The 14,544-nt window shown below is 55.1% G+C and overlaps 7 protein-coding genes across 7 annotated transcripts; 3 read left to right on the plus strand and 4 right to left on the minus strand.

Moving 5' to 3' along the window:
- Positions 1-1,646: 1,646 nt before the first annotated feature.
- GCG54_00011733 (Acriflavine sensitivity control protein acr-2) lies at positions 1,647-3,461 on the plus strand (the record flags this gene model as incomplete). Its single annotated transcript, XM_045411628.1, has 3 exons — positions 1,647-2,164; positions 2,231-2,665; positions 2,759-3,461. The coding sequence occupies 3 exons, from the start codon at positions 1,647-1,649 to the stop codon at positions 3,459-3,461; spliced, it is 1,656 nt and encodes a 551-aa protein (XP_045256865.1).
- A 20-nt stretch (positions 3,462-3,481) lies between these two features.
- GCG54_00011734 (Protein pim1) lies at positions 3,482-5,005 on the minus strand (the record flags this gene model as incomplete). The annotated part of the gene is made up of 3 exons (XM_045411629.1): positions 3,482-4,369; positions 4,419-4,913; positions 4,976-5,005. The coding sequence occupies 3 exons, from the start codon at positions 5,003-5,005 to the stop codon at positions 3,482-3,484; spliced, it is 1,413 nt and encodes a 470-aa protein (XP_045256866.1).
- A 426-nt stretch (positions 5,006-5,431) lies between these two features.
- GCG54_00011735 (Delta-1-pyrroline-5-carboxylate dehydrogenase) lies at positions 5,432-7,158 on the minus strand (the record flags this gene model as incomplete). Its single annotated transcript, XM_045411630.1, has 2 exons — positions 5,432-7,072; positions 7,117-7,158. The coding sequence occupies 2 exons, from the start codon at positions 7,156-7,158 to the stop codon at positions 5,432-5,434; spliced, it is 1,683 nt and encodes a 560-aa protein (XP_045256867.1).
- A 594-nt stretch (positions 7,159-7,752) lies between these two features.
- Positions 7,753-8,576, minus strand: GCG54_00011736 (putative oxidoreductase YxbG; the record flags this gene model as incomplete). Its single annotated transcript, XM_045411631.1, has 2 exons — positions 7,753-8,307; positions 8,367-8,576. The coding sequence occupies 2 exons, from the start codon at positions 8,574-8,576 to the stop codon at positions 7,753-7,755; spliced, it is 765 nt and encodes a 254-aa protein (XP_045256868.1).
- A 311-nt stretch (positions 8,577-8,887) lies between these two features.
- GCG54_00011737 (uncharacterized protein) lies at positions 8,888-11,193 on the plus strand (the record flags this gene model as incomplete). The annotated part of the gene is made up of 2 exons (XM_045411632.1): positions 8,888-8,934; positions 8,985-11,193. The coding sequence occupies 2 exons, from the start codon at positions 8,888-8,890 to the stop codon at positions 11,191-11,193; spliced, it is 2,256 nt and encodes a 751-aa protein (XP_045256869.1).
- Positions 11,194-11,267: 74 nt separating this feature from the next.
- On the minus strand, positions 11,268-12,755 carry GCG54_00011738 (N amino acid transport system protein; the record flags this gene model as incomplete). The annotated part of the gene is made up of 1 exon (XM_045411633.1): positions 11,268-12,755. The coding sequence occupies one exon, from the start codon at positions 12,753-12,755 to the stop codon at positions 11,268-11,270; it is 1,488 nt and encodes a 495-aa protein (XP_045256870.1).
- A 789-nt stretch (positions 12,756-13,544) lies between these two features.
- On the plus strand, positions 13,545-14,487 carry GCG54_00011739 (Pyrroline-5-carboxylate reductase; the record flags this gene model as incomplete). Its single annotated transcript, XM_045411634.1, has 2 exons — positions 13,545-13,587; positions 13,649-14,487. 2 exons carry the CDS (start codon positions 13,545-13,547, stop codon positions 14,485-14,487), a joined length of 882 nt encoding a protein of 293 aa, XP_045256871.1.
- Between the last annotated feature and the right edge of the window lie 57 nt (positions 14,488-14,544).

Here is a 14,544-nt window from a genome sequence, read left to right on the forward strand (position 1 = left end):
AGCAGGCCATCGAGGTCCCGAGTCACTGATGCAAAGAATTTCTAATCGGTCGCCATCGATGTGGAGAACAAAGAGGATTCGCGACCAACGGGCCACGGCTTGGAACCCGCCCCAACACACGGGCCGGATGGGGACTGGGGGCGACGGGATCCTAGGCCACCAACAAAGCGGTCTCCGGAGACTGCGAGATTGCGCAGATAGTAGAGCCTCGTGAGGCACGACGGCGGTGGCTGCTTGCTTGCTGCTGCTGCTGGGTGGGCATAGTTTGCGCCTTGGCTTCCGTTCTGGGCGAAGGGCGTCATCTGTCAACCTGAAAGTAGTGTTGGAGGCGGCACGTGTAAGAGAGTTCAGATATGTTTGCTTGGAAACACGGGCAGACGGGATAGCCCAGCGTTGTGTGGAATCTGTGACGATGGAGTGGTAATCGAGGACACACGGATATGCTTACGCGATGAGAGCCAGTTTATCGCATATTTTGCCTCTTTTGGGCGTCATGGTGCTGGATATGACAGCCTCGATGACACAACTAGAGAGATCCGGGGCAATCTGGCACCTGCCGGGCTGTGACGCCAGGGTCTTCTTTTCTGGTCCTCATGGACGTTCGAGAGCGTTCGCTTTGGAAACATCCGATGGAATCATGGAAACGCGGAAACTTCAGAGGGTGGTGGCAGACAATGGAGGATGCGCCTCTTTGTTTGGCTGTTGGCTGGACTGGTGGGGCTGCTCAACTGCCGAACTGGGCCTAGCTCCTTCTTTCCTGGTGTCTGATTCGCCAGAAAAAGAGTGTCAAGAGGAAAGAAAAAGGTGACTGCAACGAATCGTTGGAATCCAAGACTTGGACCGTGCGTCATCTTGCTCAACCTTACCTTCGAGAAGAAAGAGTGGGGTCCATATGCACGCTGTGCTGCTGGACTTCCATTCTGGGACTAGCGCAACTGGCACTCGGCCGGGGCCAGCAGGACGTGCCCCGCGCTCTTTTCCGCCGATGCGGTGTCATCGGCCGCCGAACCAAGCGTCTGCTCGCCGTCACTCTATCGATCCGCCATCCAACTGCACCGCACCGCACCTTCATCCCGTTTTCCAACGATTCCACATACCGCACAGCACCTTACGCCCTGCGAGTGACGCGAAACCCTTAGGTTCTGCCCAATCTAATCAGATCAGTCGTCTCATATCTTCTGACAAACGGGCAGCCACTCACTCGCTCCGGAATCCATATTCCCACACCTTGGCTACCCCTACTGTACCAGTCTGGGCCCCCCGGATTACCAATCTTGGATTTCGCCTCAAATCTGTCATGCATGTCTTGATGCTTCTTTTCTCAATCGAGGCAGTATCTGCGCCAACCCAACCACAACCCGGTCATCCCAACGTCTGCCCATAGCTTCCTTCCCATCTCGTTGCTTCACACTGCCTCACAACGTCCGCGTCACTGGCCCTGCCGCCCTTGTTACGTTATCATTACCACCACAATACCAATCTACTCACATCTTGATATCTCTCCCATAGGCTGTTGCAGGCCCAAGAGGAACCTGCAGCTTGGGACGCCCGCACGCACGCGCGCGCGCCCAGACCCAGACAAGACACGCACAAAGGACAAACGCGCACCTTGATAGCCCGCGCGTCTGTCTGGCTTGCTAGCTGCAATGGCCCGCATCGACATGCTGAATGCCCCGACAAAACCATGTCACAACTGCCGCCGCCGCCGCCTCCGCTGTGACCGTTCCTACCCCCACTGCCACAAGTGCACCGCGGCCGGCCAGGAGTGTCTGGGCTACGGCAAGCTCTTCCGCTGGACAGAGGGCGTCGCGAGCCGCGGGAAGCTCGCCGGCAAGGCCACAATCACCTTCTCCTCCGCCCCGGGGCCCGAGTCTCACTCGTCATCCCTCCAACTCGCCGATCCGGCAGCCTCCTCCTCGTCCTCCTCCGGAACCCAGCATCCAGACCTCCCGCCGGCGGCATCCTCGTCGTCCACCGAGCCAGAGTCCAGCAGCGCCCTCGTCGTCTCCGCCGCCGCCGTCCGCCCCGGGACCCAGTCGGCCCCATGGACCCTCGTCGACCCTCTCTTCCAGGATGTGGAGCATCACTACCGCCACTACCTCTCATATTGTACATCTCACACCCCATCTCCTCCTCCTCCTCCCACCGCGGAACCAACCTCTCGGTAGGACGCGTCCGAATAGAGTAGGCAAGCTAACCGTCTCGGCCTAGTCACCACCCGCGTCTGCAGGGATCTCGTCTCCTGGGACGTCCCAGACCGTAACCCCTTCCGCTCCCTCGTCCCGCTGACGAGGGCGCACCCCCTGCTGCAGCACATCATCGTCGCCGCCTCGGCCGCCCACATGTCCAACCTCTCCCGCGCCGTCTCCTCGGACCCGGTGGCCGACCTCAACGCCCGCCAGGCCCTGAACGACGCCCTCATCGCCAAGCACAAGGCTCTCCGTCTGCTGTCGTCTGCCATCCAGAGCATCGGCAGCAGCGGCGGCGTCAGCGGCGACGTCGTGCTCGCGGCCGTGCTCTTCTTCGTCAACGTCGAGTTGATCGAGAGCGGGCAGTCGGGCTGGAAGCCCCATCTCGAAGGCGCCGGCCGCATCATGGCCTTCCTGCCGCCGGTAGGCTCGGCCGATGAGGCCTTGAGGGACTATGTCATGTCTGATTGCTTCATGTGAGTTTCTCATGTCATTAATGTCGTGTGATGCTATGTGATGTGTCCCATATTTGGTAATGAATTATCTAAGCTAATCCTGTTCAACCAAAGATATTACATCTTGGCTTCGGCTTTCAACACGTCCCCGCCTACCGCTGCCAAGTCCTACTACCAGTCTGTGCAGGCGTCCTCTATCCTTGGAAGGGCCGCCGCCAACAGCTATCTGTGTTGTCCGCCTGACATTTTGCAAATTCTCCTCGACGCCTCCCAGCTGTCAACAACAGAGGCAGATGACCTTGACTCTACTGCACAGGCTGGCGCGCAGCTGCTAGAGAAAGCTTTGGCCTTTGACATTGAGAATTGGGCGTACGAGCAGCGGAACATTTCCTACTTCCAGCAGATCCCAGTCGAGAGCCGCATACACGCCGGTTCTGCCCATCGTATCGCCGCCAGCTTGTACATCTTGCACAGTGTTCCGGCGATATCAAAGCTCGTGTCAGTCAGCCGCGACGAGCTGGATTCGGAGCTCTACTACCATCTTTCCTCCATATCCGACGAAGATCCCAACTTCAAGGCGACTTGCTGGCCGACATTCATTGCCGGCGCAGGTGCGTCCAATCCCGACAGACGAGCATGGGCACTCTATCGGCTCAAGAGGCTCATGGTCGCGACACCGTGGGGTTTCATCACGACTGCCATGGACACCTTGCAGACCATCTGGAGTTTGGAAGAGTCCCTCGACCCCAGCACGCAGACAGAAAGGAGCTGGGTGCAGAAGCTCAAGTCCTCTGACCTCAACTTCCTCATCGTGTGAACAGGGCAGAGCAGAGCGCATTACAGCCGAGGGCTGGTTGCGACGGCAAATTGGCCGCCGGCATCAATGAAATTGAGCTTCTTCTCTCCTAGCTGCTTACTACGGACCAGCGTTGGTGTCTTCACGGTGTCCGTCGTGGCAAGACCCGTGTTGTAGCTCGCTGAAAATCCCCAAGCATGCATTTCACCTTCTTTTGAAATGGTGTAGCAATTATCGATGCCTGCTGCAACGAACACAGCCTTGAGGTCTGCCCAGCCGAGGTCAGTCTTGTCGGGGCTGTCACTGGATAGGGAATACTTACCGGGAACGACGGCTGGGACGTTCAGCACCCGAGGGCGGTCCCTCGAATCGAATATGATGTGGTCTTCGGGCAGCGTCTCGAGCGGCATGCCCATCTGGCCGTCGTCGGCTCGACCCCAGACCAGCACTTCGCCTTCCTCGGTGCAAGCAACGGTGTGGTGCAGTCCACATCCGATGTGGCGGATCTTGTATCCCTCGAGGCTCTTGATGACTGTCGGCGAGATGACAGTCGTGAACCCGGTGTCCTCGCGTGTCGAGATTCCACACTGGCCAAAGTTGTTCAATCCGAATCCCCAAACCTTGCCGGTCGTGTCGATGGCGAAGCTGTGATGCGACCCGGCAAAGATCTTGGCCGTCTTGTTCTTGGGAAGACCGACGCGCTGAGGGACGAGGGTCTCGAAGCGCCGGCGTGCCAAGATGCGCCGTCCCAGCTCATTCTGCTCCCCGGACCCCCATGCGAAGACATTTCCGTCGTTGGTGAGAGCAAGGATATGATCTGATCCGCCCGCGAGCTTTTTGATATCCGTGAGCCCTGGGATCAACACTGGCAATCGCTCCGTCGTCTTGGGTGGCTTCTCATGGAGGAAGCCAAAGTTGCCATCTCCGCCCTGCGCGTGGTTAGCATGGAGTACTCAAAAAACGGGCGATGCAACTTACGGCAAAGCTTCCCCATCCGTACACTTTTCCTGCAGCCGTCAACGCAAACCCTGCGCTGTTCGTCGCTGCAACTTGCACAACATCGATCTCCTCTTCAAAGTGGACGGCTTCGGGAGTACTCTCGAACGGGTCCAGGATATCCTCCTCGTCCTCTTCGGCCTCCGCTTCGGACTTGGAGGTAGGCTTCACGCGTCCTAGGGCACCGTCATCGTTGACGCCCCAGGTCAACACCTTGCCGTTGTGGGTAAGTGCAACACAATGCATACCGCCAACTGCAACTTGTACGACCCCCAAAGAGTCGGCATCGAGCAGGCGGTTGAGGCGTGGGCGCGGCGCTTGTGTATGCCGGGGGCCAAGACCTAGCTCGGAGTTTTCGCCGCTTCCGATGACGAAGACGTCGAGTTTCGTTGTAGGTCTCGATGTCGAAGCTGGTCCTGGGCTCGGTTGTTTGGGTTTCGTTGGGTGTTGGTCCCGTTTGGTGCTTGCCGTTTGGGCCTATCGGTGTAAGTCGGCATCGATACCGCAAAGGCATGGAAGGAGTGTCAGGCGGCACTTACCTTGGTACGAGACGGCAAAGAAGTCTCCATTCTGTTTTCTTCTCTTCAATGAACTTTTGGAAAGAATACTAGCGACAAGAATACTAGCGACGAAAGAATCTAACAAACTTGTATGTCATGTCTTCTCTTGACGAACGCTGAGCACCGTGCCAATTTGTATGGCTGCCGCAGGCGATATGGAAGGAAGCTCAGACCACAATCCTCGGACTTGCTTACCTCACTCAGTACGATTAGTCACCATGCCGTTCCAGGCCCTACAGCTGCTGCCTGGTGGTGCCTGCACCAATTAGCCAATGAGCACGCCGTCTTGCACCTTCACGTCGCGGATGACTAATGCGCGGCAGGAAGAGATGCAGGCAAGCAGCACGTCTGACACGTTGTTCCATACGAGGCAGATTTCCAGAATGGTAATGAATCCTACAAGACAAAGCCTGCTTCTAAATCAACCTTGGCAACTCACTCCGCGATATGGCAAGCGCTAAGGGTGCTGCTCGAACTCTCGAAAGAGTCTTTTACAGTCCGGATGCTTGAGAAGCGAAGAAGAACATTGACCGAGTTCGCCTTGTCATTCGTCCCGCTGGATCTTGCGCCTCCAAACGGATGCGCCCCGATGACTGCCCCAGTGCACTTGTCATTGATGCAGAACATGCCCACCGAGTCCCTCAACCTCTCATTCGCAATCCCGATGGCCTCTCTGTCGCGCGAGAAGAAAGACCCCGCCAAGCCGTACTCACTCGTGGAGTCGATGAGGTCGCAAACGTCCTCAAGACTGCTCGGCAGTGAATCGTTGTAAGTTAGCACAGCAAACAACGGCCCGAAGAGCTCCCGCGTGAGTAGATCAGACGTGGCGGTATTGTCGTTCTGGTTGGCCTCCAGGATAGCCGGTTGAATGAAGAGGCCTTTGCTGCCGTCCCGCTTGCCTCCAAAGAGGAGCTGATGACCATCCTTCTGGGCATTCTCCAGGAACTCACCGAATCGTTCGAAAGCTGCCTCGGAAACTATCGGCCCAAGTGGGTGATGGAGTTGCTTGACGTCGTCGCCATGCGTCATCTTGGCCGCCTCTCTGAGCAACGCCGCCTTGAGATCACCCTGCTCCCACATCGACTGGGGAACATACAGACGGGACAGCGCGCTGCATTTTTGTCCTTGGAACTCGAAGGCCGAGCGGACTGCAGCGGAAGCAATCCAGTCGACGTCTTCTCGACACGAGTTGTGGACGAGGTGGAAGTTCTTGCCGCCGCTCTCGCCCACGATCCGCGGGAAGGTCTTGTAGACTTGTGTGTTTGTCCCAATCTGCGCGAACAAGTTCTTCAGAACCGCCGAGGATCCCGTGTAATGAAGCCCAGAGAAATGGGGGCTCGCGAGCGCGGGCTCGACCACAACTGCAGGATCTGCCGTGGGAAGGAACTGGACCACCCCCTTGGGCAGCCCGGCTTCCTCCAAGACCTGATACAGGATGTAATTCGACAGCACAGCCATAGGCGACGGCTTCCAAAGCACGACGTTCCCGAGAATGGCGGGGGTGAAGGCGATGTGCGCCCCCAGCGCGGTGAAGTTGAACGGCGAAACCGCGAGCACGAACCCCTCCAGTGGCCGGTAATCGAGGCTGTTGTACGCAGAGTCGGACTGTTTGAGCGGCTGCTGCTGGTACAGCTGGTGGCAGTAGTAGACGTGGAAGTTGAGCGTGTCGATGACTTCGGCGATGCAGTCGCCTTCCGCCTGCCCGCACGTCTTGCCTTGGCCGAGCATCGTGGCCGCCATGAGCTTCCACCTGTACTTGGTCTCGACGAGCTTTGCGGCGCGTTTGTAGATGGCGGCGCGGTTGCTGAAGGGCATGTTGGCCCATTTGCGGCGCGCCTCAAGGGCACCGGGGATGGCGCTCTTCTTGATGGTCCCTCGGTCGACTTCGTGATACTCCGCTAGTGGGGCGCCATGGTGGTTCCAGGGGTTCTTCTGCGCACTCTTCCGGCCGGTATAGAGGCGTTCGCCGTTTATGATGCTGGGGATTTCAAAGGTCGTTTTTTCGGCCTCGGCAAGGGCAGCTTTCAGAAGCTTGCGCTCCTCTGAACCGGGGGCATAGGAGAACTTTCGCTCCAGCTGTCAGTGGTGTAGATGCGCTGATGCGATAGGTTGGAACTCACCCCGTCGGTGTTGGCCGGCTCTGGATATCTTGATAGTGACATTGTGGTTCAGCAGAACGAAACTGTAGGAAAGCTTCAAACAGTCTGGAAAGTCTACAGTGGCATTTCATCAAGCTTTTTGCAATCCGACGTGCCTTAATATCGTCAGCTTGTAAACCACTGCTCGGGCCGGTTGGAGGGTGGGCGAATCAGCGGGGTAGATCGGCACCCCTCGGCATCGGAGAGGCAGGACCGGCGGTGCAGCAGCCGGCCGGCTGTCACTGAGTCCATTGAGAATAAGCTTGAATGTGGACGAGACGACATCTGGTATGTCTTTATTCCCAATGCGTTACGGCCCGAGAGCGTCACTGGTGAGGGGCTCGACAACCATTTACCTCGGCCGATTGGGACACAAGTTTCCGCATCATTTTCCAGGGTACAGTCACTCAAGCATCGGGCTATATGATATGACTAAAACGCGGACAAGTCGAAGGCCCTGAGACCTTTCGGCGTCCTGGGGCCAATTTATGGATGATGAAGACGGAGGCAACGCTTGTGATCTTAACACAATGACATCTTGGTTAAACTATGTGCTAATCGATACGATGTCCTATCCTCCAATATGACAAGTCCGCAGAAATAATCGCAAGTCACCGTTTAAACACAACGAGCTCCATCAACGAGAATCTCCACACCACTGATAATCGAGCTGGCCGGCTCAGCAAGGAAGAGAGCCACATTAGCCACATCAGAGGGCTCCACGAGACGCCCAATTGGGATCGCCTCACACTTGGCCTTGATAATCTCCGCCGGCACAGGGCCGTCCGCAATGCCCGCAAACTTGTTGAGGAGCGGCGTGTTGCCCGACGTCGGGCAGATCGTGTTGAACCGCAGCTGATCCCGGGCGAACTCCAGCGCCATGGACTTGGTCGCCGATGACACGCCGGCCTTGGTGGCGTTATACCACGTCTGTAGTGCGCCGGGCCGGATCGCGTTTTCGCTGGAGATGACGATGGTCGAGCCGGGCCCGTTCTTTTTCATCTCGGGGATGAGGATCTTGGAGGCGAGGAAGATGCTCTTGACGTTTACCTCGAAGGCGCGGTTAAACTCTTCGAGGGTCACGTCGATGCTCGATTTGTTGGGGTAGCTCCAGCCAGCGTTGTGGACGACGATAGAGGGCGCCTTGCCGAAGCGTTGAATTGAAGTTTCGAGCTGGCACGAAATTCATCAACATCGATCAGACGTGGCCGCGACGAGAGAAAGTAACTTACTGCCTTTTTCCAGCTTGCTTCTTCGGCCACGTTCGCCTTGATCTGATAAGCTTGGCTCTCAGAGTATCCATCAACCGGACCGTCAGTGGCCTGCAAGTCCAATCCCAGAACCAGCGCGCCCTCCTTGACGAAAGTCTCCAGGATCCCTCTCCCAAAGCCCTGAGTAGAGCCGGAGACGAGAGCAATCTTTCCTGCCAAACGACCGGTCATTTTGAAAGTTAGATTTAGGTTGAGAATACTTTGAAGGAAATTAGTCGAAGATCATTTTCCCAAGTTATCGACATTGTTCAGGCGCATTCGTCGGTGGGAGGTTTTAGATAGTCTTCTTGAATGACAGTCAATCCCCGGCCCGAGCTCCATGCGGGGGCGGGGGCTATCGGGGATGCGATCCCGGGGTCGGGTTCAACCCCCGATTGCTCGTACCTATGAATACTACCCCTCAGTCCCCCCGTCGGCCGGGCCGACGCTGTCACACAACACCGTACTCTTCGCACAGCAACGTCTCCATCTCACCAGCAAAAATGGCCCCATCAACCGCGACTCCGTCTGATTTACACCGCGCCCCCGTGTAAGTGCCGCCATCACCCGGCTCAAAGCAGAGAGCTAACACAATCTCAGCGCATGTCTCAAGTGCCGCGCAGCCAAGGTCCGATGCCTGATATCCCGACGGCCGGACCGATGCGATCGCTGCATATCCAATGGCAGCGACTGTGTCTTCACTCAGCCGAAAAGAGCCAGAATCAGAGCCCAGCCATATCCCCAGCCCCGACAGCGCGAGTCTTCTCCACGGCCACGCGTATTCGTATCTCCGCAGGACGAGGCCCGAGAGGATGTCATCCAGCCCACGCCGTCGTCGCATGCGTCACCCGCCCCTCCGACGCCGTTAAGCCATGATGCCCCTCATCTTGATGCCGGGCCTCAACCTCCCATTACTGCGGAGATACGTGCGAGAATCATTGCGACGCTGGCGACTCTCAAGGGCAAGAGAGGGGCACCTTTCAGCTTCATCACATCGGGCGACAGACCACCTTTCGGTGCAAGTAATGATCCTGGAGAATCTGGCAGGCGAAATTTCCAAGGACAAGCCAGCCAGCCATCTCAGCCGTCGTTGAAGCTTTCATGGCTTCTCACTCCGCTAAAAGTGGGTGGGCCTGGGCAGGCAACTATCGGCCAGGCTGGTCCTCCGGTAAAGATGCCCACCTACTCGGCCTGCATGAGTCTCGGACAGACTATCACGGATCCAATCGATAATGGGATCCTGAGTGAGCCGGCATCTATAGCACTGTTCGAACATTTCATGACCGAGATGAATGCAAAATGGGAATACGTCTTAGATCCCCACTTCGACACGCACAACGATGTTAGACGAAGGAGCCATCTACTGTTTGCCACAGTGCTGTTTTGTTCCTCCAAGTTTGCCAACTATCAAGACGGAGATCTGTCCCTCAAAACGGACCCCTTTCTTCAAACCCGACTGTGCAGCCTGGCTCGCAACCTGGCTGTCCGCACGTTTGCTGAAGGAGACAGGTCTGTCGAGACCATGCAGGCATTCTATCTACTCGTCTGCTGGAAAGATGAAGACGACGACATTTCATATCTTCATAGCGGCTACGCTTTCCAAATACTCCACGATCTAGACTTGGAGCAGAGCAATGGGAGTGCCCAGCAAACCGCCAGGCGCAGACGGGCTTGGCTTGCCCTGTTTCGACAGGATAAACAGCAAAGTATGTTCTTCATGAGGAGGGCCTCACTCAACCTCGGAGACGAGGAAGATTCCCCTCGTCTTCTTGACCTTCAGACCTGGTTAAAGATGCCGCATTCACTGCCGCTTGATTTCGTTGCTTGTTGCAGCGCGGATCTGCGACGTATTCAATCCAAGATACGCGTTATGATTCCTAAGGCATCCTCAACCATGCTTCCATGCCTCTCTGACCTCTTGGACTCTGAACTGAACAGATGGAAATTGACTTGGCAACCTCATTTTGATGGAAAAGGCAGGCTGCATCAGAACGATGATCTATCGCTCGACCAGAGACTGCTTTACTCTGGTCAGGACCATCTTTCGGCCCTTGTCGGGGTTTGGGAACAGAGTGTCAGGCTCAATATTTCGTCATTAATTTTGAGACAGGTCCTCATGACTTCAGTGACCAAAGATTCTCGGTCCTCTGAGCTGCCTTCAGCGCCAGCTTCAAGTCTTGGTTTCCCTGCCATGGGAGAGGGGCTTTCAACTGACACGCCTGGTCTGGCGAACAGTGTTCATGGCGCCTTGGGAACACTGCGTCAACTTCTGAAGTTTCCAACAGACGATCTTCGTCGGTCACCAGATGCTGTAACCCTTCTTGCACCAAATGCGGCACTCTTCTTATGTCTGCTGTTGTGCCTGCCATGCGACGGTATCCTTGGTCCATCATTCCAAAGAACCGCCGTTGGTCTCATAAAAGACATTAATCGGCATGTCAAGGACATGGTACGATCGCCGCAGGATATGGTGAACCTGCACGCGGCATACTTGGAGTCACTAGCAAATTTGTTGCAGCCAATGACTCCACAGTGTTCCCCGACTCTACAGGGTCACATGGGGTCAGACGTTCAGCATCTAGGCCTTGATGGAGATCAAATGCTCCTCGAAGAGACGGAACTTCAGGCAGCTCATGTCTTAGCTGGGGGAATGGATGTCTTTAACCAAAACACGGACATAAACAACGCCTTGCTCGGATTCACTAGCGAGCCGGAGCAGGCATTGCACATGCAAAGCTTCGCCAACTTGATGGACACGAGTTTCTTTTGGGATGCACCTCCAATGGCAGCCGAGAGAAGCTATGATTGAAGCGGTAACATGTAATTGATAGTAAAAGCTTGAAGATGATTGCAAGATGGTGCCATCCTTTGACATTTCGCATCTTAAGTGGAGTTGTCCGCACAGGAGAAGACACCTCCGATGAGACCGTCGTCGTATGACTTCTTGATGCTAAGGATTGTCGAGTAAGTACCTCCAACAATGATGAAAGCTCCAGATAGAATCATAAAAGCTCCCACAGCTACCATCGCGGCATCTTTCCATTCCCCTTTCCTACATGCAGCCATGGCCTCCACAAGCCAGTGCTGCTGCTGAGGCGCGGCGCTCTGCTCGCGTCTCAATATGGCTAGTGTGTCTGTGACCTTTACCGGCTTCCGCGCGACATAGAATAACAGCATGAACCCAGGAACAACATTCGTAAAAATGGGGTTGACCAGCGCTCCTACCAAACTCAAGAAATCGCTAAAGAAAGGCACCACGCCAACAATAACGAACCCGAATACCACAGTCACCAACATCGATCCTACCCATGCAACCCAGTGCTTGACAGTGTTTACCTGTAGGTGTCTTGTGCCCCGCAAGAACCTCACAAAGCAATACTTGGCCGCAATATGACTGTACAAAATCGCAGTCACAAGCAGCCCCGGTAGCGCGATGCCATATGACACCTTTTTGATAAGGGGTCCAGCTGATCCCAACGCCGGGCTCGCAAGGTACTGCCCAACCTTGGCGTATACAATGGTTGCGATTGCAATACAGGTCGCCACGATGAAGGCCTGACCGCAGATGAGTGCCCGCGTAAACTTTTCCGGGTGCTTCATTTCTGCCGAAATGGAAAAGAATGTTGCCGAGGCGCCCACTGCAAACAGCTGATTGGAGATCGCCGTCATCGCCTCGGGAAAGGTCGTCTTCGGAAACGCGCGGACATCGAGATCGATGGGCCCGCTTGCTGGACCGGCGGCTGGACGACTTTGAGTGAGGCAGGTTATAGCTGTTGTCCATATGGCGATGAAGATGACCGCGACTCCCACCCAACTGATCCAGGCGACCTTTTGAAGACCTCGAAAGCCAGTGCCGATCAAAAAGGCGGCGATGGAGGTAACGCCAACGAAGACAGTCGTACAAGCTCCATGGTCGGATAGGGCGTTGAACGCAACCGAGGTCGTGAGCAAACCTGCTCCAGCCGTCATGGCCAAGTAGAGGTAGTAGATGAACCCCACTACCTCTCTAGCCCCTTTTCCGAAGAGGAGCTCGCTGGCATCTGCTATGCTGTGCATGTGTGGGTAATATTGTCTTGCGTTGCCGCACAGGTAGCCGGCGATGGTTGATATCATGGCTAAGACAAGGAAACAGAGAATGCCGGGAAAGAACCCGAGGACATGAAAGGTTCGTGGGAGGCTGAGAGCCCCGAGGCCGATCTGGAATTTTGCGACAAGGACAGCCGCAGCCTGCCAGGATACGCCTCGAAAGTTGACCTCACCATTTTCGTTGCTAAAGACGTCCTCGAAGAGTTGTCCATTTGCTTGCGATTCGACAGTGCTTAGGTCATGGCCCTCTTTCGTGGTGTTTCCGTTGACGTCAAGAGCTTTCATGTTGGTATTACTTGACGAATGTTTCGATAAGCACTGGTAATTTGAAGCATGAATTATCAGGTCTCACCATCAGCATCCTTTTGTAGATTTGAAAAACTTGTCTGAATAGTACCATGATGCCACAAAACTCGGACCGACAGCCCCTGTTACCGGACCAGCAACTTAGAAGATAACAAGGCGGATTAAACTAGCAAGAGGACATATACGAAAGAAATCACTTGGGTTTCGAAGGGTACCATACGCTAATGAGAGACGTCGGCTTATCTTTCCAGCTGTAACAATGGGCGACCTCTTTGGACCCTGTAGCTTATAACTTTTCAGATAAGATAGGCTCACGCTCTTAAGCTCTTTTGCATTTGAATATTTTACCTAACAGAAACAAACTTTACACGACTTACATTACTGAATCCGGGGATAGTGGGGATGGGGTCCGGTGAAAAAACACGAACGATCGCTTTCCCCATTGGGGTTATTGCTTGCCTGCTCTGCTTCTGAAAAGGTCTTGGAGCTTTCAAATTATCTAATTGTAATGAATTTACAGTTAACAGCTCTCATCTAGGGCCGAGAGAGATACATGATCCGTGGGAGATGACCGTGGGGGTGGTCTTCTCCGGGCCGAGATGACCCACAGCCAAATACTCGGGCCGGTAACCTCATTCTATCAAAAGTAACAATGAAAGTAGCTTCATAGCTGATTCTACGTCTTCCGAGAGAACAACATTCTTTCATTTGCTCCTTGAAGCGCCTTCGCTGCATGTAAACGTGCCATATACCTGAGAAACAAGCATCATGGCAAACAACACTCCACTCAACGTTGCGGTCATCGGCTGCGGTCAGTTTTCCCATACCCCGTCACACAACTCGATGCCAGTTTCTAACACGCAAATCTACAGGCAACCTTGGTACCGCAATTGCAAAAGGCATACTGGACCCCTTGGACAAGCAAAGCCACACCATAAACCGGATTATTGCCACAGTCGGCACCGAGGCCTCAAAACGTCGCGTCGAGGAGGAGTTGTCTGATTCCTCGGCGCGACTGAAGGTATTTCTGCAAAAGGACAATGAAGCTGCTATGCGAGACGCAGATGTGATTATCATAGCTACAAAGCCCGTCAAGAGAAGTGAGGTCTTCGCAGCTCAGGGAGTCAAGGAGGCTCTTCGAGGCAAACTAGTCATCAGCATCATGGCTGGAATCTCCACTAAAGAGCTTGCCCGTCTGGCAGTCGGCGAGAAAGGTTCATCCGATAACCAGGCACCCTTCCAGGCTGTCCGGGTAATGCCCAACATGGCCGCCAAGATTCGTGAGGCCTTGAGCCTGTGCACGGCAGACTTCGATACACTTACGGACGCCAACAAGGAGATCGCAACGTGGATCTTCAACCAAGTCGGCCAAAGCCGCTTCATACCGGAAAGCTCATTTGATATCTCTGCAGTTCTTGTCGGATGTGCTGGATCACTTCTGCTTTTGGCTGTCGATGGCCTCCTAGATGCAGCTGTCGCTGAAGGGGTGAAGCGGCCGGAGGCGCAGGATATGGCTTTCACCAGCGCAATCGGTATGATGAAGTTGGTTCCTGCTGGAAACCATCCGAGCGTATTGCGGGAGAAGATCGCATCCCCCGGAGGTTGTTCAATTAGGGCACTATTGGAGCTGGAGAGGTTGGGGGTCAGGTCAGCATACACAAGCGCCATCATGGCAGCGGCGGCTCGTTCCAAGGAGATGTCCAACTCTTAGCTTATCGAGCCATTCGTTCGTCAATGTTCCTATTCTGACATCCTACGTGTTCCTTAA

The sequence above is a fragment of the Colletotrichum gloeosporioides genome (assembly GCF_011800055.1).
Source record: "Colletotrichum gloeosporioides strain Lc1 chromosome Unknown consensus_110, whole genome shotgun sequence".
Classification (NCBI taxonomy): Eukaryota; Fungi; Ascomycota; class Sordariomycetes; order Glomerellales; family Glomerellaceae; genus Colletotrichum; species Colletotrichum gloeosporioides.